The sequence below is a fragment of the Polyodon spathula genome, chromosome 22, assembly GCF_017654505.1.
Source record: "Polyodon spathula isolate WHYD16114869_AA chromosome 22, ASM1765450v1, whole genome shotgun sequence".
Taxonomy (NCBI): Eukaryota; Metazoa; Chordata; class Actinopteri; order Acipenseriformes; family Polyodontidae; genus Polyodon; species Polyodon spathula.
Genome location: NC_054555.1, coordinates 23,874,130 through 23,897,558, shown reverse-complemented (window position 1 = coordinate 23,897,558; position 23,429 = coordinate 23,874,130). Strand labels below are relative to the sequence as shown.

The 23,429-nt window shown below is 38.3% G+C and overlaps 2 protein-coding genes and 1 long non-coding RNA gene across 5 annotated transcripts; 1 reads left to right on the top strand and 2 right to left on the bottom strand.

Moving 5' to 3' along the window:
- The first annotated feature begins 624 nt into the window (after positions 1-624).
- On the top strand, positions 625-5,092 carry LOC121297407. Its single transcript, XM_041223724.1, has 6 exons — positions 625-876; positions 2,816-2,937; positions 3,291-3,417; positions 4,035-4,215; positions 4,413-4,498; positions 4,692-5,092. Exons 1-6 carry the CDS (start codon positions 843-845, stop codon positions 4,847-4,849), a joined length of 708 nt encoding a protein of 235 aa, XP_041079658.1. The 5' UTR covers positions 625-842; the 3' UTR covers positions 4,850-5,092.
- Positions 5,093-6,288: 1,196 nt separating this feature from the next.
- Positions 6,289-11,617, bottom strand: LOC121297378 (vacuolar protein sorting-associated protein 29-like). 3 transcript variants are annotated; one of them, XM_041223670.1, is made up of 5 exons: positions 11,529-11,603; positions 9,921-9,932; positions 7,927-8,118; positions 7,227-7,462; positions 6,289-6,864 (listed from the first exon to the last, which is right to left on the bottom strand). In XM_041223670.1, the coding sequence occupies exons 1-5, from the start codon at positions 11,529-11,531 to the stop codon at positions 6,747-6,749; spliced, it is 561 nt and encodes a 186-aa protein (XP_041079604.1). In that variant the 5' UTR covers positions 11,532-11,603; the 3' UTR covers positions 6,289-6,746. The 3 variants fall into 3 exon arrangements, with proteins under 3 accessions (XP_041079604.1, XP_041079605.1, XP_041079606.1); XM_041223671.1 differs by lacking the exon at positions 11,529-11,603 and adding an exon at positions 10,988-11,005; XM_041223672.1 differs by lacking the exon at positions 9,921-9,932 and having other exon boundaries at positions 11,529-11,617.
- A 1,036-nt stretch (positions 11,618-12,653) lies between these two features.
- On the bottom strand, positions 12,654-22,603 carry LOC121297379. The gene is made up of 4 exons (XR_005947161.1): positions 22,543-22,603; positions 20,216-20,311; positions 13,325-13,418; positions 12,654-12,737 (listed from the first exon to the last, which is right to left on the bottom strand). It is a non-coding gene; the product is annotated as an uncharacterized LOC121297379 (long non-coding RNA).
- Positions 22,604-23,429: the final 826 nt, after the last annotated feature.

The following is a 23,429-nucleotide window of genomic DNA, read 5'->3' as shown; positions in this document are numbered from 1 at the left end:
TAAATCTCGAAAAACTACTCACTTCTAAATCTTTTGTAGTCATTTTTGTATTACTTTAGTATAAATACATATTAATTTGGATTCATAAGGAATAAGCATTCTTAGAGGCATAAGCAATTAAATAACACTTACTACCCAGGAACAAAAAAAAAAAATTGTTACACGGTGTAATCAGATCGCTCTGTTGACTTAGGTATTACGGACCATTCCAGGTTTTGATTTCTGTAGTGTATGAAATTGAACAAGTTTCAGTTGAATAAAAAAGTAAACAGAACACGTTTTAAGGTAATTTTTAAAGTAATGGTGTATAATTGCGATTGAATAGAATTTGAAATGTGTCCAGTACCTCTCCATGCACTAATCTTAAAAACAAACGATCGCTTAAATATGCAGCACACATTGTTGTTTTGTCCATTTTGGAAACCGTGTTTATTGGAAACAAATTATAAACATATGTGAGACTTAAATTTGAAGAATACATTGCAGAATATGTTATACTTATTATACTATTTCACAGAGCCAAATACATTATTATTTTATATATAATAATTGTATTTTAATATAATTTGTATTTCAATGTATTACTCAATTCAAATCAGTATTCTGAGTATTCAGAGCCGTCTGTGAATACTGTGTTGGATAGATAATAGTTTCTTGCCTTCAGTTTCAGTGGCGAGCCAATAATCCCCAAGGGTTTGCCTGCCTTAGATGCACAGCACAGCAGGGTTGCTTAGGAAACATGCAAAGACCTACAACAGAAGATTTATTTAGATATATTACTGCACCCTTATATTCAGTCTGCCGCGCATTGGCACAGCAATGTGAGGCACATGGCTATTTAGATGTGCATTGAAGGACTAGCCCTAGTCGTATCGGGTGAGTTTGCTTTTGTCTCTTACTTATTGTAGTCGACAGCTCTTCAGTATTTGAATGCCCATTTCACTCAGGACAATACCGTTTACGATAGTATTACAATGCAGTATTACTTACTGAATACTGTGTACGTGTATATTGAATGCAGTATTATGGATATAGTAATACTTTATGTAGGGTTGTTAAATGTAATACATTGCATATGTATTAAATGTATTTTGTAGTAAAGTTTCTGAAAAGTCTCGGATGGTGTTTTCTGCTCATCTGTAACACTGTACAGTTTACACACATGAGTGCAACATTAATATAACTGTAATCAACCCTTAGCTATGTCATCACTACGGGGCTATTGATATTGTCCTCTTTGTTTATATTTAAGTTGTTTACAGAAAGTGTATTTGCTGGCGATATATATATATATATATCTATATATATATATATATAATATATATATATATATATATATATATATATATTATATATATATATATAGGGACGTTATACACTGTCTGTAAACAACTAGCATTGATAGGCCAGGCGCACTACCTTCAGATGTCGTTATATATTGATACGTGGGCCTTTTTTTTTTTTTTTGCAAAGGGCAGGATTTGAGCCAATGTAGGGAATAGTATTCAGCACGAGTCTGTACACTGTATTGAAGCTCTGCAAGCACGCACCATGCAGACACTTGCGCCAATAGCCGACCGTCTTTAAAAATACATGTTGTGTACTTGCAACATTTTAAAATGAGGGCTGTAATGTTTTTGGTTACGTGTATTGCAATTACATGTTTTGTTATTATATTATAAAGTCCATGTCGAGAAAGTCTTTGCATAAATATTTTTAAAGTTTATTTTATGTACATTTTTTTAAAGTAGTAAAACTATAGGCTACAAAACCTTTAGGGGGGTTTTAACATAAACTGCCCCAACAACATTTCATTTGACGGGACCAGGTATATATATATATATAATTTGTCTGCATTGTGACGTGAATTATATTTTAATGTAAAATTGAATGGCCGGTCAGTTACCCAGTTCTGCCTCCTTATCATTCTAGTAGATACTAGAATTTTTGCCCTTGTCCAGTGTCTCCAGACTTTGTGTGTGTGTGTGTGCCACACATTTTACTTCCTTATTTTCCATCGAAATAATAGGGATTCACTGTCTGCAAGGTCTGAGTAACAGAGAGAGGCTTTTTTTTCAGCGTCCAGGTTACTGTGGTGATGCTGGAAAGCAAACAGGAGCAGGTTCCTCACATGTCAGTTTCAAGGAAATTAATGTTTTATAAAAATGCAATTTGGAAGCTGCATTAATAGAAATCACATTTAAACTGATAACATATAACGAATAATAATAATAATACTAATTCACATCGTTAAAGGTCAGCAGTACATTGCTACCCACAGAGTAACAGATACACAGGTAAGCACAGTTCAGAGTAACCTTTGTATAGCATAGCAGAAGGTAATGCAAGATGCAAGCAGTAAGTAGCCAAAATGTTTGCCTGCTTGACTTTAGTTTTGAGTGTTTAAAGTTGTGGATGTATTCGGAGAAACACTGTGGACACATGCATATTCTAAACCATTCATCCATGAACTAAAGGATCCCTGTCTAGACTGGGGGGATGGGGGGGGAACGGGACGGACGACGACCCATTTCTTTTGTAAAATATCACTGGCCATGAGTGAGTAAATTAACTAATATAAGAATTAAACTCCATAAAACCCCCTTTTACTAACTCTGCATCTAACGAGGAAGTGCTCTTCACTAATGTCTGTATAGCCTGGATATTGTTTATAGTGTTTAATTCGGGCCACTGATAGCACACTAGGAGGTTTAGATAGTTTAAATGATTTAGAACACACACACACACACACACAAAGTTCTGCCAGGTTTGTGACTTTCTGTACCATGTTTAGTTTTTCTCCTTGCTGTTACAGACCACACAGCTACAATCAAGAACCAAGAGACATTGCATTCTAAAGCCATGCAGCTGTCCAGCACACCCCAACTGAAAACTGTACACATTCCCAAGTCAATGAGGGCTGCCCCCTTTCTGCAGGTACAGTATAAGGTGACTCATAAGCAACACTCTTTGGGGGGGGGGGGAATTAGAGAACACATCTTTTTATTTTGTTGGTGGGTTGCTTTTCAATCGCACTTTATTTACTTTCCAATCTAGATAATGTATTCTGTCGTTCTATAAAACAACACAGAACATTTTATTTTATTTTATATACAGTTCAGCTTCATGATAAACAGCATAATTAGTGAACTATATTTAATAAGTCCATACCTGACTAATAAACACAAATTAGGTAATGGAATTCCCTAAAATAGTGCGGTTTTGGTTGTCAGTTACTCACATGCATATATAATGTATACTGTATATTTTCTGTGGTTTGGTTATTTCAGCACCCGGACTTGACTACAGGACAGAAGAGGTATCTGTGCAGCATTGCCAATGTCTACAGCACAGAACACTTGCGCACACAGATAAGGAGGCAGTATCTGAACATGCTGCAGCACTGCATGCAAACAGGTATATACTGAGTGTAGCCACTGCATGCAAACAGGTGTGCGCTTAGTGCAGGTAGGAGAGGGGGTTGGCATGTACACTAGACTAGAGCAATGCACTGGTAACTCGTGAAGCAAGAGTGTTATATCAGTCATTGGATATTTTGTGTTCCTATTATACTGTAAAATGAAACATGTGAAAAACACTGAGCTTGAATTGAGCCCATGCTGCTAGCCCTTTTAAACATGTATCATAGTAAAAGCATAGTACTGTGTAATAAAGCATAGTGAAAATGCATAGGTGACCATTATAAAGCCTAGAGATATGGCAAAACCATGGTCAATGCAAAGCGTAACCATGGGAAAAATATGCAAAATTACAGTGTACCGTTAAGTTTTGGTAAGGTCAGGTGTGATGTTTGCACATTCTCTCCTAATTTGGTTCTGTAATTCTCGGATTTGTTAGTGTACCTGTGGGGTGTTGTTTATCCACAGCAAACTATCTTTCTTTTTTTCATGTAAACAAAACCTGTATTTCAGTTCATGTGTTTGGTCTTTTTTTCCCCAAGATATAAGTTGTGAAGAAAGGTATTCTATATCCAGATCAAGCTTAATAACTCAAATTCTTGTTGCTGTGTGTAGGCTCCATCATGTCATGTGAAAATTCAAACTCCAGTGCCAAAGTGCTGCTCCACCAGCAGACCCTGTCCCAAGTGGGCAAGAGGACTGAACCTCTCCGAAATAGCAAGCTCATACCAGGGGGTCACAGACAAACCCACACTGGGAACATTATTCTCCCCAGCATAATAGATGGAGGACACAGGTCTGTAGTCTGTTCATTCCAGAGTGTAATCACCTTTCCTTATTGAAAACAGTAAAATACATTTCCTTGGTATAAAACCTTTAGAGATGTGTGTTAGAAGTCCTGAAAAACGACACTAGAGTCTCAGTGATAATGTATATTTCCAGTAGGGTTGTGTGTATGTGTCTATTTAATGTAAAGTGTGTTCATGACATTAGGGTGCAGTCCAGCGTGCCAGCCTCCAACCAGAGAAGAACCAGCAAAGCAAAGACAAAGATAGGGACACAAAGGAAGTGTCTGACAGGTAAGGCACAACTCAGGAAAATCCACATTTACCAGGAGTCTGTCTCATATCTGAGTGATGTCACTGACTGGTTATGGGTACTGTTATACTTGGGCCAGGCAAAAAAAATGTGAATTTAGTTGGTTGAAATGATCTCAGATGTATATTATAATAAAATGCAATAGGGATTTTGTTTTACCTGACTCTTTTCCAGGTACCAAGGTTAAACTTGACCGTGTAAGAAAGGAACAAAAGCACGAAGAGGAGTCGTTGGTGCAAACCATAAGCTCTTTATCTATTGAAGAGGAGCAGGGAAAATCTGACAGCCTGTCAGCGGAATTCTACAATTACAAATCAACAAAGCCACATTAACAAAGCTCATTACAGGAGGCAGTCATTTTGTTGTTAGTGCACGGCCGTACTGATGTCTTATTTATAATTTTTTGTATTCATCTGCTTGGTGCAAGTAGTTCCTTAAAAGTTCATTCATTTCCTTTGTTCTCCTAAATGGAGAGTAGGGATATTACTTCATGTCAATGATAGCACTATGTAACACAATTTTTGTTCCTGGGTAGTAAGTGTTATTTCCTAATTGATTATGCCTCAAAAGTATAGAAAATGGCTATTATTCCCCACAAACTTTGCTTTTGTGACCAGGACGTGATATTTGGAATATCACTATTTCCAATGAGAAAACGGGAGCTTTTGTGTCTTTTCGTTCACATAAAGTCAGAAAAAAACAACAATATGAATCCAAATTAACATGTGTTTATACTAAAGTAATACAAAAATGACTACAAAAGATTTAGTTTTGAGATTTACAATTATACTGTAAATTTACAGTATAATTGTAAATCTCGAAAAACTACTCACTTCTAAATCTTTTGTAGTCATTTTTGTATTACTTTAGTATAAACACATGTTAATTTGGATTCATATTGTTGTTTTTTTCTGACTTTGTGTGAATGAAAAGACAAACATTTGCCTGTTTTCCCGTTGGAAATAGTGATATTTTGAAATATCACGTCCTGGTCACAAAAGCAAAGTTTGTGGGGAATAATAGCCATTTTCTATACTTTTGAGGCATAAGCAATTAGGAAATAACACTTACTACCCAGGAACAAAAAAATAAATAAATAAATAAAATTGTTACACGGTGTAGTTAGATTTCAAGACCCCTATCAGATTGCTAAATAGATTAGAGTACATTAATATAGCTCCCCAGAATGTACTGGATCCACTTCCAATGAACTGTTTTACTTAGTGGTTCTGTGCACTGTCCTCAAGTGCAACTGGGGCATTAAGTGGTTTGTTGCACTCTGATCCCAGTTAGCAAGCTGCAGCCATCACATGTAAAATGTATATTTTACTTGAATGGGTTTGAATGGGTTGAATGGGTATTTCATTACTTGAATGGGTTTGCTTTCGAATGATTATTGGATGACAGAACGATCCTAGGTATGCTCCAGAGTGGAGACATTCATAGTGTGTGTTTATTACATGCATATTGATTGGCAACTAACGACTACAAAAAGTATATGTAAAATGAACAGACAAGTTGATTCTAATTAGCTTAAAATACATGGTGTCTGAATTGTCAATACAAGAATCTGTTGAATTCAATAAAATCCACAGCAAAAATGAAACTTGCATGTGGAATTTGTTTTAGCGCTACCTGCCCATACAACATTCTTCCATATTTCCCAGTGTGCTGTGCAAGTGAGACTGGGAGATAACAAGGTGTTGTACGTATAGCCAATACTTCCTAAACACAGTTAAACCATAGCTTTTAAAATGAAAAACAACAAATCAAACATGAATGAGGTTTTATTACAACATCAGTATATTGGGGCAAATGAAGTCCTCTAATGAATGTTCGATGCGGCATTTCTAAACTGTCTTTTCAGTAGTTAATAATGGGATTTAAAGGAGAATATTTACATGACTAAACTTCTCTTTTAGACGTGGCACTCAATGTTTTTTTTTTTTAATTAAGTGATGTAAATCCATCTTGCATTATTTTATATTCTTCAAACAAACGGACAGCAGCTAAATAAAAATGACGGTGAATATATATATATATATATATATATATATATATATATATATATATATATATATATATATATATATATATATATATATATATATATATATTTTTTTTTTTTTTTTTTGTTAGCAAAACATGTATAATACGTTGAAATTCGGTGGTTGAGCTGCAAGATGAAAGGAATGAGACAGTAAAAAGGGACCCATCACCGCGCCTTCTTTAGAGCTTCTTGTACTCGATTCTTTCCACTTTGACATCATCCCCAATGAGCTGGTAGACATACGTTACAACAGTTGACGCCTGGATATCCATCAGTACAAATGATGGGATGATGTTGCTGGAAAGGAGAGGCATATTTTGAGCGCAAGGAACCATTTCAAAAGAGTAGTGTATTTGTAAAAATAAAATATAAATAAAAATATGTACTCCAGTGAGGGTTGGATTTTAAGGATATGAATGGTGGCTGTATTTAAATCAATTGAAAAGACCTCTAGATCTGATAGCAAAGGCGAAAATGACATCCTTTAACATTTTAAAATTGGCTAGTGATCACAATGCCGATACATTTTAAAACTGTAACAATGGTAGTCTCTTCCGTTATACTGAATTCTTACTATGCATGAATTGGAAATCTGGTGTTATGGATAGAGACAGGAGGTGAGGAGTCAGTCGGAGATTTACACACTGTGCTCTACCAACCTTTCCAGCGCATTGTAAGCCCCTGTGGCAGATCCTGGGTTGATGTAGAATTTGTTCTCGCTTTCAAAGGCCTCGAATTTGTGGGTGTGTCCGGAAATAAGAATGTCCACATCCAGCTGCCTCTGTAATAGAGCCAGGCTGGCTAGGTCTCCCCAAGGAATAACCTGGTGCCCGTGAATCAGGCCCATCTTAAACTGGCCCACCGTCACCACCTTCTGCTCTGGGTAGTTCAAGTTCTGCAAGCGAAACATGCCGGCCGTGGAATGAGCATGCTTCACAACTGCAATTCTTCAGCTTACTAAAACCACCAGGCACACACTATGAAGAGGGCAGTACTCTTTGCAACATTTTAATGAATGGAAAATAATTTGCATGTTAGTAACATAATCCCCTGCCATGTTTATAAATACAAAATAATAGCTGTTATGCACTAGAGGTAACTGGCGCCAACAGATGGCCGCAACTCTATGTACATGCAAGGGTTATATTCAGTGCAGATTGCCAGGTTCCTCCATATAACATCAGATTCTGATACATATTAAAAGTTAATGGCAAGTTTCCCCAGAATTGGATAAGCGGTTCTCTACGTTACTACATTTATTAAGCATGCCCAATGAAAATCAAAAACTAAACTTGGGAATGTCATTGCATTTACTTGGGGAAAAGGGGGTACTAGGAATCTGTGCATAAAGGGACAAACCTCGTCAAAGTCTCCTCTGACAATGTGGACGTCCCCGGCCAACGTCTTGAGATAGTCATAGCTCTCCTTAGTGCAGAGATTACCAGTACAGAGGATGTGCTGGATCTTCCCTGGGACCAGCAGCTTCTTGAACTTGGCTGGCAGAGTGTTGCATCGATGGGGGATGTGAAGATCTCCAAGCACCAGTACCAGCTTACAGGAAACACACAGGGGAGTTAGCAAGCACAGTGAAGGAAGCACATTCGGCAGCTGGAAACACAAGCCACTGCTCCAACAAGGAAACAAAGCAAGCTCAAATATTCTTTATTTAAAAGATCCCAGAGGCTATTCTGTATACAGATTTATATAGACAGAAATACTAATTGACACGCATGCTCTGTTAAGATTCTCATAACCCTGGCACTCAAAATCGAATTGTTCCAGTGGTATTTAGATCAACTGAATAGACTCTCATATCGGTTCAGCTCAAATTCACAGTTACTCATCTACATTTGCATGTATGTTTTTTGTAATAAATATGATGTTAGCAGTTAAATAACGTTTTGTTCCATTCTTTTAATGGCACAAGAACATTTGCATTACCGTTTATAGATTAGATATTACATCCGTTAAAATTCACCCCAAACAGAAAAGCAAGCATCACTAAAGTGAATAAGTAAACGGAAAACTGTTTTAAAAGGTAATGCATAGAGAGAAGGGAAAAAACAAATGGTTAAAATCTAACAGACTAAAGCTAGGCAACCTGAATGCAAGAAGATAGTGATGCTTATCCAAAACTATTAACAGCCGTCAAAAAGTGCTGAGCAGATCTTGAATGCCTTATTTACAAGTTTCAAATACTATCTTTAATACCCTCCCTGTTCTACTTCACAATGGGTAACACAGTTTAATTTGACAGGTGCAGGTGTGCTTTAACTAGAACTTTAATGAGACACACATGAGCTTGTTACCTATACACTGTGGCTAATTAAGCTTTTAGCAAAACCCACAAGGGGTGAAACTGTTATGCAATGGGAGTCTTACTTCCATCCCTGCAGATGTAGAGGGCTGGAAGTAGGTGCTCGGTTGGCAGGTGAATAAATGCACATTACTATGAATTCATGAGGATCAAAAGTCATGACTTCTAGATAACAGACCTTCTGAAACCCTTTCACTCTGTGCCGTTTTGAACCCAGGTAGGGAGATTGTGGTTTGGAAACGATAGCATAATAACTGCTGGTACATTGTTCAGACTGCGAGTGCAAAACGGGTTTTGTAGGGAAGCATCATTGAATTAGAAATTACACAAATTAAAGCAGCATGGGATCATCTATTGCTCCAAATCTGATCCCATTATAAACATGGTCTTTCCCTACTGAATAACATTATTAAAATCGATACCATGGTCTCTTATACCAATGAGCTGTTAAAATGGGTACTTGTTTGTAGTAAATTGGGCTTTTCTGCTGCACAATTTCCAAAGAGCTCCAAAGACACTGAAGAGAGTGTTTCAGTGTGTCAGTGAAATGGAGGGGGGTAAGAAACTTGACACAACTGAAGAATGATGCAGGATTAAAACGTGGAACACATTTAAAATAATCGAATTCACTGAAAACTGACCATAACTGGGTGGTCTGGCATAGTGAACACTTCTATTTTGAACACCGGCAAACCTCAGCTTTCAATAATAACTTTTTTTACAGGACTCCTGGTTTTTGTAGTTGGTTTAGTCTAGACAATTAAATTCTTACCATTTATTAAAAATAGTTTTACTGTGCCTTTTATATACCACAGATGACCCTACTACTATGCAAAGAAATCAAAGCATCATTTAAACACATGATTTAACAACACCCCCCCACCCCACCCCCACCCCACCCCACCCCACCCCACCCCACCACACCACACACCTACAATCAGTCCCCAGGGTGTTTACATAATTTGAGGCACAGCACCACTGCAAGCCCAGCCTCCATCAACATGGGCAGTAAGAAGTTCAAAGACAGGGAACTTACTCTGTGGCCAGCCTGAATGCAATGAAGAGGTTGATTGTAGACAGTGGGACAAGGTGAAACATAATCAGAGGGTTAACAAAAAGAGAGATGAAACAGAAAATAAATGAAGAAATTAAATTAATAGCAACATTTAAAAAGCAACCCAAAAGTGTTAGATGATAAATTAAAGAATTAATGTTAACAACAATAACATGTATGACATTACTATTTTGTTACGTATTTGGTTGATTTGATTACAGAGCAGGCTTTCACAAAACACTGCTTCCCAGAAGTCTCTCATTCAAGCTATACTGTAATGGCAGCAGCACAATATTAATACTATTTATTTTAAGAGATAAGACTTTGTTTAGAAATCCAGGTATCTGGGGCATGGCTGAGAATGTTAAGGCTCCGAGTACAGCACATGCTTCATTGAGTTACTACAGGCTCGTTTAAATTAGGCGAAGTATTCAATAATCATCCAAAGAAATATTTTGTGTAATTTTGGAATTTTTTCAATGGACAGCCACTAATTCAAGACAAGAAACAACACTTGGCTATACATTTAAAGAGAAAACCAGACAGTGACCAAGTTTATGGCGTGTACATCATAGTCTACCTGTGACGAATTATTATTATTATTATTATTATTATTATTACATAAATGCCACTTTTTTCAGAAATACACTTCAGAATGGTGTCATGTTCAAACTACTCACACTTCTCCACAAATCTGAGTATTACATACGTTACTGGTAACCATGGTACAGTTGTGAGAATCAGCGTTTTGTTTTAGCCTAGAAAGCGGCAAATTCATGTTACAGTGTGCTTATGTAAACGAGATCTACATTGCGTTACACTTATTCGTTGCATTACCATTAGTGTACATACATATACCGCATAAATAATGCTTGTTACTTGACATAGTAATGCATTAGCAAACCATTTCAGCAAATCTAGCAATCGATTAGATTGAATTACATTAAAATAAAACTGATCATTGTATGTTAGTGATAACGGATATTAGTAAATTGTTAACAGATGACAAGTTAAATCGTGTTTCACGTTGTGTTCCAGCTTAGCCTTACCATATTCTTTTCAGAAAAAAAATACGTGACACGTATTTTCTTCAAGGCAAGCTGAGCTCGACCCAATATTGGCACGTCACTATGTTTTCATTGAAAGGTTCGTAGCTTTGATGATAATAATGCAGCTATATGCAATTCGCTGGATACATGCTGAAGAGTTTTAAATGAAGTCAAAACAAACGGTTCAAAACCTTACATCAGTAATAACAATAATGTAAAAAAAGTGAACTAAAAACGATTAAGCGAAATGGGGAGGGGAAACAGAAAAAGTAAACACAAAAATAGTAAAATCACAGTCAAAGGTTCGATTTTTTCTAGGGAATATAGTTTTTTTTCTTCCTTTTCTTCGCCCGTCATGTGACACTTAAACACCCAGAAACCATACAACAGCAGAGCAGGCCAGGAAACTTAACATCTTCAACCAAACACCTCGAAGCTTTTAGCGTTGCAAAAAAAAAAAAAGATCTAGCGTGCATGCAAAGTGTGGTTTGTAGCCTTAGCCTTACTGCGGACGTAAACACTTTATACTTTGTATCCTTACCATCTTTGATCCCGTCCGTGTGACTCAGGAAGAGGCTTTTTTACACCGCAGAGTGAAATCCCTGAACTCCGTCCAATCACCTCGCAGACACCAGACTCTTACTACGGCAAACAAGTATGTCCATTTCACTAAATGCTTTTATCGCAGATGAATGCGGTGCGACAGTCGCAGACACATGTAAAAGCTGCGTGTGGGCGCAGCGTCACTATGTGCTGTACGAAGGACGCATCGTGTCGCAGCCTTTCTGACTGCTTAGCTGACGTTTATTAAATACTGACTGCATTTGAGTAATTGTAAAATTTTATATTTTAGTAGATGTGCTGAGTTTGTACTGCTAGAGTCCTCTCAACCAACAGCGAATCCCAGCTAATATCACGCAGTTTTCACCATATTCTCTGCAGTCCTGCTTATATTGCTGTTATAATAGGGTTATATAACTTCTAGCAAAAGAAAACAAATTGAAATAGATTACTGTGAGCACTTTTCGCAGTCAAAGGCGCGTACTACCATATTTGAGAATAATAGAATAAAACTACATTTCCCAGCCGGTCAGTCGGCTGCAATGCTTCCCGCTCTTGAATAAACAACCAGTTGTCATCTCTCAGTGTCAGGCTTGTTACTTATGCAAAATGCTTTACGTCAGCGATGTTTTAGTTTATATAGTTTTTTGTTCTCCTTAATTTTTACTGTTTATCACAAAAAAAAAAAGCTGTTTTTACGTGAGAAGAAGAATTCTTCAAATACAATTGGAACATGATATGTGTACTAGCTGGAAGAAAAGGTAACTATTGAAGGAGTAAGTCCGAGGTGCGAGTGTGTTGCTTAGTTACAGCCTGGTGCCAAAGGGAATTGCAATTTAATGAAATATGACGAGTTTGATTGAAATGTTGTGTTGAACTGAATTTCTTTAGTCTTATAATGTTACCATACGTATTTAAATACGGCGTCAGATTTTACTAAACTTCAAAATAATACAAAGTAGCCAGGGCTATAACGATAACGCATCCTGGTGATGGGAGAATGTAATTGTCAAACCGCTGCCAAAATATTCTCTCTCTCTCTCTCTCTCTCTCTCTCTCTCTCTCTCTCTCTCTCTCTCTCTCTCTCTCTCTCTCTCGTCTTAGTGTGCCTTGGAACTGACAGCCTTAATGTTTGGTACCCAGCTGTATTCTATGATTTCTTCAAAGAAGTCCCATTTCAGGTGTAGTCCTGAAAAAATACAAAACAAAATGGCCATATCAGTGACAGATCTTTTTCAAATTAATTTTATTTCACAGCTACAAACTATTCTCCTCACATTACATACTTTGTTCACCTTAAGCTTATGCATATGCCTGCTTCCTGTTCTCTCCGCTGTTCTATCAGCACTACAGCAAAGGCACGCACCAGCAGCCCCTGGAGCAGGGAGTTGTGGAACCAGTGCTCAAGTGCAAGTTGACAATGAAGGTACCTGGCAGGTCCGTGTGAAACTGGCATATCTGCGCCCTATACAATTCCCATTCGAATCCCAAGTCCTTCCTTTGATTTTAAACAGGAATTGGAAATGGAATTGCAATTGATTACAAGAATTGACAAAATTTGAACTCATGCTTTTTATTGACCTTTTCTGACTGTTCACGTTTTTCACAGATGCTCACTAACTTTGAGGAATGTTCAGCAAAGAAGCGAGCGAGTGTAGTGTTGTGAAAAGCATGACATTCATGCTGTGTTTTCAAAGAGTTTACAACAGTAATTAATAATAACTCCAAGTTTTTTTGTGATGTGTACACAATAGGAATAGGATAGTAATAAGTTACCAATATTAGGTTTTTAAATAGCACAGCCATGTGTGTCACTGGTGCTCTTTCCCCCATTTCCAGTCAGTTCTGCCTATCTTCAGGTGCCTGGCAACTATTGAAAGAAACGTAGAAAGATGCAAAATATATATTAACTTCAGCGATAGCCATGTGGTTTTCCAGTTCTCCTTGGTATGGATAGATAGATACAGACATTGGGGCTAAATTAGGTAGTGTAAATGATTTAAATGTGTCATAGGTCCCCTTTTTTCATATACATTTTTTTTCTGTAAATTGTTATCAGTGTAACACAACTGTCACATGGAAATAAAGGTAATCTGAGCTGTAACAGAACTTCAAGATGCTGTTTATAACCTCCTGTTGCTGCAAGTGGTAACAGTACGGAACCATGCCTGTTTGCTGCAGAGAGTGGCATTCAGGAGAGGTTTTAAGGGAAGAGGAAGATTTTGTGTCTGAAACAAAAAATAACTTTCAGGCAGTATAAACAATGAACAAACAATTTCTGATTCTCTGTGATGCAGTGGGTGCACAGAATGCAAATCATTGTATACCAATGAGTTGTGTTTTAGTGTGAAAATGAACATCAGTGCGGGGCATTGCAGCTTTAAACGAAAGGGAGACCTGATCTGCTGATATCAAGATGCAGACAGTAGATGGCGTTAAAGACACATTGATGGAACAAAATGTGTTATATGTAGGGCTTCTGATTTTTGGTTTTAACCGATAAAACACCCCCGATACAAAAAAGTTTAATTGGTGGATAGCCAACAAACACCGAAAAACGGCAGAAAAACTGTTGAACTAGTTAATCAATTCACGTTGACTTTACCCTTTTTCAATAAAAAAATAAAACCTACTACAAAAATAATTATAAATACATTTCCCAGTGCTGCTGAGCAATGTCCCGTCTTCCTGACTTATATCTATCTTTGATTCGTTCTGAATACTTTAAACCCGTCCCTATATTACAGTTACGATACAGAGGATTTAAAACAGAATTGTGTCAAAATGTACAAAAATGACTACACACAAACCCCAGAAGAATGTGCCGTGACCGTAGGGATTTAATTGTGGAAGACAGCAAAAGGAAGAAGATAAAACTTAAGTGTGCAAGTACTGTCCAGTTATTACTATACATATTTTGACAGAAAAAAAAATGCTCAAGCATTTTGGAAAGTAACCAAAAACACTAATTAAATAGAGTATATCAAAAATGAAAGCCCCGAAAAAAAAAGATTTACATAAAACTTGAAAATAGGTAAAAATAAGCACCGAAAAATACAATTAATAAAACCTGAAAAACAGAAGCCCTAGTTATATGTTAGTATTATATTAACTACTGTCTTATATTTCAGGAATCACCAAAACTCATAACCTAGGGTTTCAGGAGTGCGAGTCCCTTCAGGCAGTGTTTCCCAGAAACATGTGCCTCAGTGTGTTGAAGGCACAGCAAGGTGAGAAGGAGAACTTTGACTCTGATGGCTTGTACAATGTAATGGGAAATCTTACTGCGTGCCGGCTCAAAGAAGTTATGAAATCAGTTCAATTCAAGCTGAACTCCTTTGAAAATAACTTGCCAGTTGTAATTTCTCATAGTTTGCAAAAAAGCTGTAAAGCAGTTGTGTTGAACTGCTTTACTGCTCTTGTGTGAAACACACTTTTTCACTCCTTGTTTGCTCTGGGGCAGCTGATTGCACTGTTTTACAAAATAGTAGTTAAAGGTAAACAAGGAAGGGTCCCCTTTTTTCACATTTCTACAAAAATATACAACTTTTTTAAATATAAGTATATTTAAGGGAGTTCATCTTTAGGTCAAATTAAAAAGCATACTTGTTTGACAATATGCATAAAGGGTACAGTACAGTACCCTAGTCTATAATCTCTTTCTGTCAACAGACTTCTTGGAGACGTAGTGATGCACTTTCCAGTGTGTCAGGAGGAAATCACCCTTGTAGTGACTCCAGTAAGAGTCAGCTTCAGGAAATACTTTGAGGAGGAAACAGGTTAGAATTGATCTCATTTATTTACATTGCATTATAGTGTGGGTCTATGTAAGCAGTAGCCCCATGTCTCTTATTAACCCAGGGAATGCATCGTTTAGCAGGTGACTTGTTGCTAGTGGGTGGTATAGTAATATGGGTTATTCCAATCTGTGCCACTTGAGATCTGAGAGGATAAGCATGGTTGGGTCTGATAAGTAGAAAGTGTTGTACTGCTGGTGGTGTCATCTTCAAGACTATATGTAGACCGAAGTTTCTGTCTATTTTTTAAATGTTAAATAATACATCATTTTTACAATGTCCTGTCACTCCCATAATGAGTTTTAATAATTATTTTTCTTTCATGTAACAGTCTCTAAAAATATTTCATTTAAATTCATTGCTGATTTCTAATGGTAGTTGATGCGGTCAGAAAGTCACTGGCTATGACCTTGACCTTAAAACTTAGTTGACTCCACTTATTTTATAGTATAGTATTGTACAGTATAAATCACAAGCTGACGTCTCTTATACAATAAGAGACGCCCTACACATGACTCATTAGCTTATAGTATAGTGTAGTGTAGTATAAAACACAATGCAATGGAATGGTATAGTATAGAATAGAAAAGACCTGGTGTAGCCAATATACTGTAGTTTAGTTTTACGAAATAAAAAGTTTAGTTAAATGCACAGAAATGAGTCTGAACCCAGACGAATTTGACTACTTCCAAGTTGGAGTGAATTCAGAAATAATGTTCTGCCTGAAGGAGCTGAGGGTGAGAGAGATTTTTGGAACAAAGCCACTGCTGTCATGATATATGATTTGTTCCTTGGTGTTAGTTTTTATTGAGGTATATTTGCGGCCAGGACTTTCAGAGGACATGTACAATATCATGTTCAGGCACACAGGTCAAACCCAGCCCAATAACAAGATGGACAGCTGGGTCACGGACTGTATGTCCTTCCTCATTTAGACTTAGAACATGGGAGTGCTGACCAGGGATAATAACATGCTGACACGGAATTGCTCTGGTCATTTATTTTTTTGGTTCTGTAAAAGTTGGAGATGTAAAAGGTAAAATGTGAGCACTGCCCACAATAAAATACCTTTTGAAGATTAAAAAGTAAAGCCCTTTTGTAGGACGAGTCATGCAAGCATGGTTTGAATCCTCTTTGTGTTGAGTTGCTGATATTGGCTAGAGGACACACAGGGAGCACTGCATTGACCTTTGCTCTCCTGTGGATTAGATAGGAAAATTTCCCTCATTCACCTCATCTTGCTTCAGCAACCACTACTGGTGAGATGCCCAGCCAGGACAGGGGAGCCTGGCCAGGCTCGGCTTTAGGGTTCCAGCTATCGAACTGAACTAGAGAAAAAAAAATGTAATATGTAGAACACACTTTGTGAAAATAGACTGTGCCTTACTTAACTACCCCGCATCTTGCTGTTGTCAGTCAGCTTTAAACACAATGAGCAAGACAGCAGAATTGCCACTGTGATGCAGGGATGATAGTAGGGAGTCCTTTGGCAGTTACTGTGCTGTATCAAAGGCTGTGCGCCAATAGGACCATTTTAGCAAAAAGGATAATAACATTTAAATTAATATAATCATTTTAAACATGAAAAGCAACTGAGACCCAATTTTAACTCATGGTTTGTATGCATGTTTGTAACATCACCAGCTGCTTTTGATTAAAAACCTACATTCTCTTTTGCGCCGTTTAGTCATGTTGTTTATCCCCACCTCACTGTCTTTAAAGGGAGAGGATGAACGCTGTGACCCAGTGAGCTCTAGCCTGAGAACTGGCAGCTCTCCAGAGTGTGATCAAGTGCTGAAGCCCGGTGCTGAGACTCAGACTAGAGAGCAGAGTGTCTAAGTGCCAAGGCAGCTTGGCAACTGCAGCAACTCTTCATTATTAGAATCTTATTAAAGCAGAACAGAACACTCAGTGCCGTTCAAAATATATTCACTTGTAACTATATGGGGCACCTTATTAAAAGGCTGTGGTATCTAGTGAACTATCTCAGCACCAGAGGTTCTTACTGTATTTAATTAAAATTGGAGTGAAGTGAGTGACTGGCCACCAGGGTGCCTAGGTTAGTGCTAACTAATCTATTATATCCTATTGAATTAATATAAAGCAAATTTATTTCTGCATTGTACAAAAGAGTAGTCCAACCCTTGAAATGGGAAGGTAGTTGTGCTAATATCCCATTGCCTTGTCTCACCCAAAGAGGTCAGCATTATCCATAACACAAGCTGCATCACCCGACTCGACTCTACCTGTTACATAATTAGAAGTTCCAGTTACAGGATTCCATGCATTTTAGTATTAATTCCTTTCCATTACAGCACTTTTTTATGTGAAAAAGAGTGCAGCGTTCAATTCATTTCTCTTTAAATATAAGTTATATATTAATTTTGGTGGATGTTAAAAACCTCATTTTTGTCATTGAATCAGATTACAGTAATTTTGAAAGGAAGCATTTTTGTTTCTTGTGTGACTGTAATAAGCTGTAAACAACACAGTAATATAACACAGTAACATACATGCCCTGTTAAATCGTTATGCAGCATTTCTTATTTGGTTACAAAGCATGTTTTGTTTTGTTTTTTTTTTCAAACAAATTATGGCATAGTATCAGGTTGCTGACAGTCTAGGTGAGGTTCAGAAGAACAGATCCCAGAGACACATATAATTGGTGTTATTGCATTCCTGTAAATGAGAAACATGTTGTGCTCAATCTGTTCTCAACCAGGTAGTGGCTTGTTGTATCACATGCTGACTCACCTCGATGGAAAAACACTTTATTAACCCTGTAATGGCCAATGCTACGGATCTTTGCTACCCACAGTAGCACATTGTGTTTGCACCAACAGCATATTACATGTTGCGGACCACAGTCTTTAATTGTTTAGGTAGAAGGAATGGGGTCTTGTTAATTAAATACAATGTATTACCTCTTCTTCTTTTTAAAATTGCATTACAGGGTTAAACTTTATTTGAGTGGAAAATGCACATTTCCTCAAAAAAAGGGGGTGAAAGCGGTGGACAAAGGCTTTTAAAAGTCTATAAGAATTAGCAAATTTCGGCAACTTATTAGTTTCGTTTTTCTAGCAGGACTTTGGAGAAACCCTCTGGATTCCATCAGCCACCCCAGTGCTGTGATATGCTCCAGTTTTCGCTTATCCGTGTGCTTGGGTGGATCAACCCATTATTCCAGTAAATGTTTAGACAAGATGGGCTCTATCCACAGAAATGTAAGAACTGTTTTAAGGATTGTGTGATTTTTGATTTTTTATGATTGTTGATTTTTTTTTAAACTTCAGACCTGTTGCCCTCATTATTGATGACATGGTTCTGGAGGCTAACTTTGTCCTGACCATGCTGACTGATACAGAGAGCTGAGAAGCGTCTCAGAGAACCCTGTCAGTACCCCAGACAGGAGCGCCCACACACAGGTACCGTCCCTGCAGTCTTAGCACTTGTGTTATCTGTTATCACTAGCAGCAGTAACAGCATTGTAGTTAAACTAAAACATACCAAAAGTGGACTTTTACCTCTAACAGTCCTGGTCACCTGGGTTAGCTGTGCAGAGGGAGATCCAAAAAGGGTTAAAGATTTTTTTTGTTTTTTGACAAAATGTTAATAACAGGTGACAAGCCTGGTCTTGAAATGGTTAAAAGACCCAATAAGTTTTCCCCTTTTAAATATCAGCTGCAGAGTGAAGCTTCGTGGTGAGTAAAACCAGTGCACGTACATGCAGTGTCCTCATGTGGTACTAGAGAGAAACAAGCCAATAACATAGCCAGTATGTTCTTCAATGACCTACCAACTGAAAAGTCCCCTACAGCCTATTAAATAATATCTGAAGAGGGAATAATCTGTTGACTGTTTGCCATTTGAGACATGACAGAATTGTGTGTTTGAGCTAATTAAAGGTTCCTGAAGAAGCAGTATTGAAGCTATGTGCCAAGGTCGCTCTCTGCCAGGCAGAGTGCATGGCACTAACTAACAGTCTAGCAAAGCTGGCCTGATAGTGTATTCAGCAAGCTTCATTACCCGCTGCAGACTTCCAGCATTGATGTCACTTATTCTTTCCAAGCCCATTCTGTATTTTTTTTTTTTTTTTGTGATAGCTGACACATTGGGCCAAGGATTACACAATAAGGATAAAACATTATACAACTTGCTTTGATTTTCGCGAAAGTAGAATACAGCTGTTCATTTTATAAAACAATGCACAAATACTTAAAAAACTGAAGTTATATAACATCAATAGTTTGGATTTTCCTGTCACAAACGCTGCAAACTTTATTTTGACGTGAAGACCATGATAAAAGTGGCCCGTAGTTTGTTGTCTATACAATACAGCTCTGGTAATCAATAGGTGTCCCTACTCTCAGAGTGCTTTACAAATACAAGTAAACTTTAAGCACTGTGTGGAAAATGCCAAGCTAAGCAAATATTCCTTTAACCTAGAAATAAACATTTGCATGTATTCTGTGCTCCTGATGTCTTCTGAAATTCACACACTTGGAGCATAGCAGCTAAAAGCTCTTGTGCCTTTAGAAAGGATGAGCACAAGGTGTGACTTGCGGTATCTTTAACTTGATTGGAGGGACTTCAGCATGGGGGCCGGGGGGGGGATGTGTGGGGAGGATTTGGTACCAGTTAGGTACTTACAACAAAGGGTATAACAGACTTGTTTCCCTGCATCGGTTGTTTAAGGGTATGATGTAGAAACCAGAGGTATTAATTGTGATTGATTAAGCAACATTCATGTATTATTGTCCCCCCCACAGGTATGCAGCCCATAGCTGTAATATAAGTAATGACACCACCTGAATTCTGCTGCTCGTGTCCTTGGTGCAGGATAGTACTGTACAGAATGCTGCTTACATACCTTTTTATAAGTATCATCATTATTCTTGTAGACCTGGTTGAAAACACTGATTTTGCCCTCCCCTTTCAAGCCTCTATGTTGTAGCAAAGCAGTGTACTGTAAAAAAAAAAAAAAAAAAAAAAAAAAACACTAGACAAGCAGTCTAGTACATATTTTGGAACAATACACTAGTGTAATTAGCAAGCCATCGGTGTGGCGTCAATGACAGACTAGGATATCACTAATTGATGTACAGAAATGTTGATACAATATACACTTCTGGATCAATTCCAAACTGGTGCATATGTCTCAGGTTCCAACAGATATTGCATACATTTATAATGCATACATTTAGCAGCTGTGTTTAATGGAGGGACTGCCCTCTTGCTCCAAGTCAGTAATCATATCAGTGAAAAATGCTAATTTGTAAGAAGGTTTGACAGTGGATAAGCCAGATTTGTAACTATTTTGAAGGGATTAGAAAAATGTTGCCTGGGCAGGATATTTAACCATTTTCTCCAGTCTGAATTATTTTTCCCAATTAATTGTAATGTTTTCCTCCTTTACCCAGTTTTTAAGCGTGCTTCTCTCTTCTGCCATATGTTCCACATGCTTCCCCGTGCTTGTCCCATCATTTGAAGGAATTCCTATTGGACAACACCTCTTCTGTCACTAGATCAGTATCCACCACAACACATTTCATTTTGCAATTATTCAAAGGGCTGTAGTTTATATTTAGTTTTGTCTAAGTCTATGACTGGTAATGGTTTTGCTTGCCAGTAATTTATAACTCCCAGCTCTGATTTAAGCTGCCCACAGTAGCTGCTGTCATTACCTTGCAGGTCTCTCGCTGTCACGAGTCAGCCCCCTGTGCCCCTCGCAGGTGAAATAGAGCTGGCTGAACTGGCACGCACAGGGCACGAGGGCAGCATTGCCATGGAGACCAGCGTCCCTGAGTTGCCGCTGGCCCCGGATAGAGAAGCAGAGCTGGTAATCTCAAGCCAGGGCAGTGCTATTTTCAACGGGAAAGGCGCAAGGGAAAACGTAATGGCCTGTCACTGGTCTGAGAACGGTGTTGGAGTGCACATGGATGAGATACAGGAGGTGGCTGTAGGGGTGGTACCGCTACAGTTGGTCATAACAAGGTGAAGACTGGGTGGTTTTATAGTCATGGGAGTTCTCCTGGAGTTAGTACCATCAAAAAACAGGACCGTCTTTGTGAAGTAGAATCACATAACAATCAAAAACGTATAGACAACTGATCAAAATTGGACTGGTGGTTCATAAGATAGCACCTTTGGTAGTTCAGCCCATCAGTGTCAGTACATTGAAAAGGTGAGGCACCATAATTTGGATACACTCAAGGACTGCTTTTACTCCTTATGTTAATTGGCATTTGTAGGGGTGTCTCTTATTTGTGCTATTGCCCTTTAGTATAGAAGCAGGGCATTGCCATTGAATATCGGTTAACCAGTCCAAATACTTGCCATTCCCACAGTGTGGTCGGGTCTTACTGCTGACATTTATCAAATAGCAACTTCTGGCTAGAAGGTCATGGAGTATCTATAGGAAAACACATGACAGTCCCAGCTCTCAGATTCTTGCAGAATCAGCGGTAAAATTCAACTAATTAAAGTATGAAGACATAAGTCTAGTCATTGCTTACCTCTTTATCTGGGTGTCTACAGGTTTAGCAATATAAACAGGGTTCTGTTACAGCGGGCCGAGTTATTGAGTGCTATACAGACTGAAAGATTAAATTGGATTTGGTTTGGTGGTGTTTTCCTATTTCAAGTTCAATATTAATATACAGCAGTGAAGTTGTTATTGGTAGGTGTACTGGCTGTTGTTCATTACTAATACATGTGAGCAAATTCAGTTATAAATAAAATTGTCTGATCGTCATGCAGTCCTGATTGAGGAACAAACGGCAGTTGTTTTCATTTATCCATAGTACTCAGGAGCAGTTGCCTTTCTGCTGCTTTGCTTAGAAAGAGATTGAGCCTCAGGCAAGAGTCAGAAAATAACAGCTCTTGAGTGTGTCCAGTAAGCTTAGTTCAGCCTGACATGATTCATGGCAGAAGCATAGAGAATAACGCATATTGAAACTTTTAATGCAAACAGGGGCACTGAAACAAGCTTCAAACCTGAATCTACTGTGCAATAGCTATTAATAGAGAAACCCATTCACAAAACCTTCCTATCTAATTAAACCAAAACTGAGCCATCCTGCTCTGTAATTTATACATTTGGACAAACAAAAGCCAGCCAGTTCTATTAAACCACAGTTGCTCAATTAATGAAAACTCTTCTATCCTTCACTTTCACATGAAATTGTGAGTCAATACCAGCCTGAGAGCAACTGTGCCATTTTCTGTCTCAAGGTACAGGCACTCAAATTGCTCAGCGAGGTTGCGGCAGGCGATTTGGGGAGCAATCAAAACATCTTGATGCAGGGAAGTAATCCCCAAGCTGCAGAAGAGGATGTGGAACAGCACTGGGCAGGACAAACGGACTTGCCTGAACTCTGGGATTACCCTCTGCATGGGTGTTTTCAGCAACCTGGGCTTGTGAACATCTGGAAATATTAGAGATGAGTCACACAGCTAGGAATGAAAACACTATACTGCAGCAGCAACCAAAGGCAGAGCTCTGCTCTGTGGTTTTGATGCTTGCCAGGCCACATGATTACATTACAATGCAATATTTAACCAAGTAGTGTGTGAACCAACGTTGTTATGCAGTTATGGAAATGTTTGTGCATTGTGTTTTTTTTTTTTTACTTTTTCAAATTATGAAATTACAGAGCCCCACTTTAAAAGCTCAGATGTTGTAATTTAAAGTCACGGAATGATTAAAAGAAAAAGACATTCTGTACTGTGAAATTACATGAATCTGGCACGGGGGGGGGGGGGGGGGGGGGGGGGGGGGGGGGGGGGGGGGGGGGGGGGGGGGGGGGTTGGGGGGGGGGGGGGGGGGGGGGGGGGGGGTGACTACCCCTGTATACTGGGGTGGGGCAGAAGGGAAAACAACATAACAAAAAGAGTAGATTGTCATAGAAGGTAACCATTCTATAGTTATCAGCGAAGCTGAAAAACAGACCAAGGCATTCATTTTTGTTATTGTGACCAGCAAGGGCAAAAGGATTGCACATAGCATTAATGATCTTTCAGTCCATTCCAAACCAGAACCCTAATCATCCCAGGTCCTGTGCTGGGATGGAGCGAGAGAGACC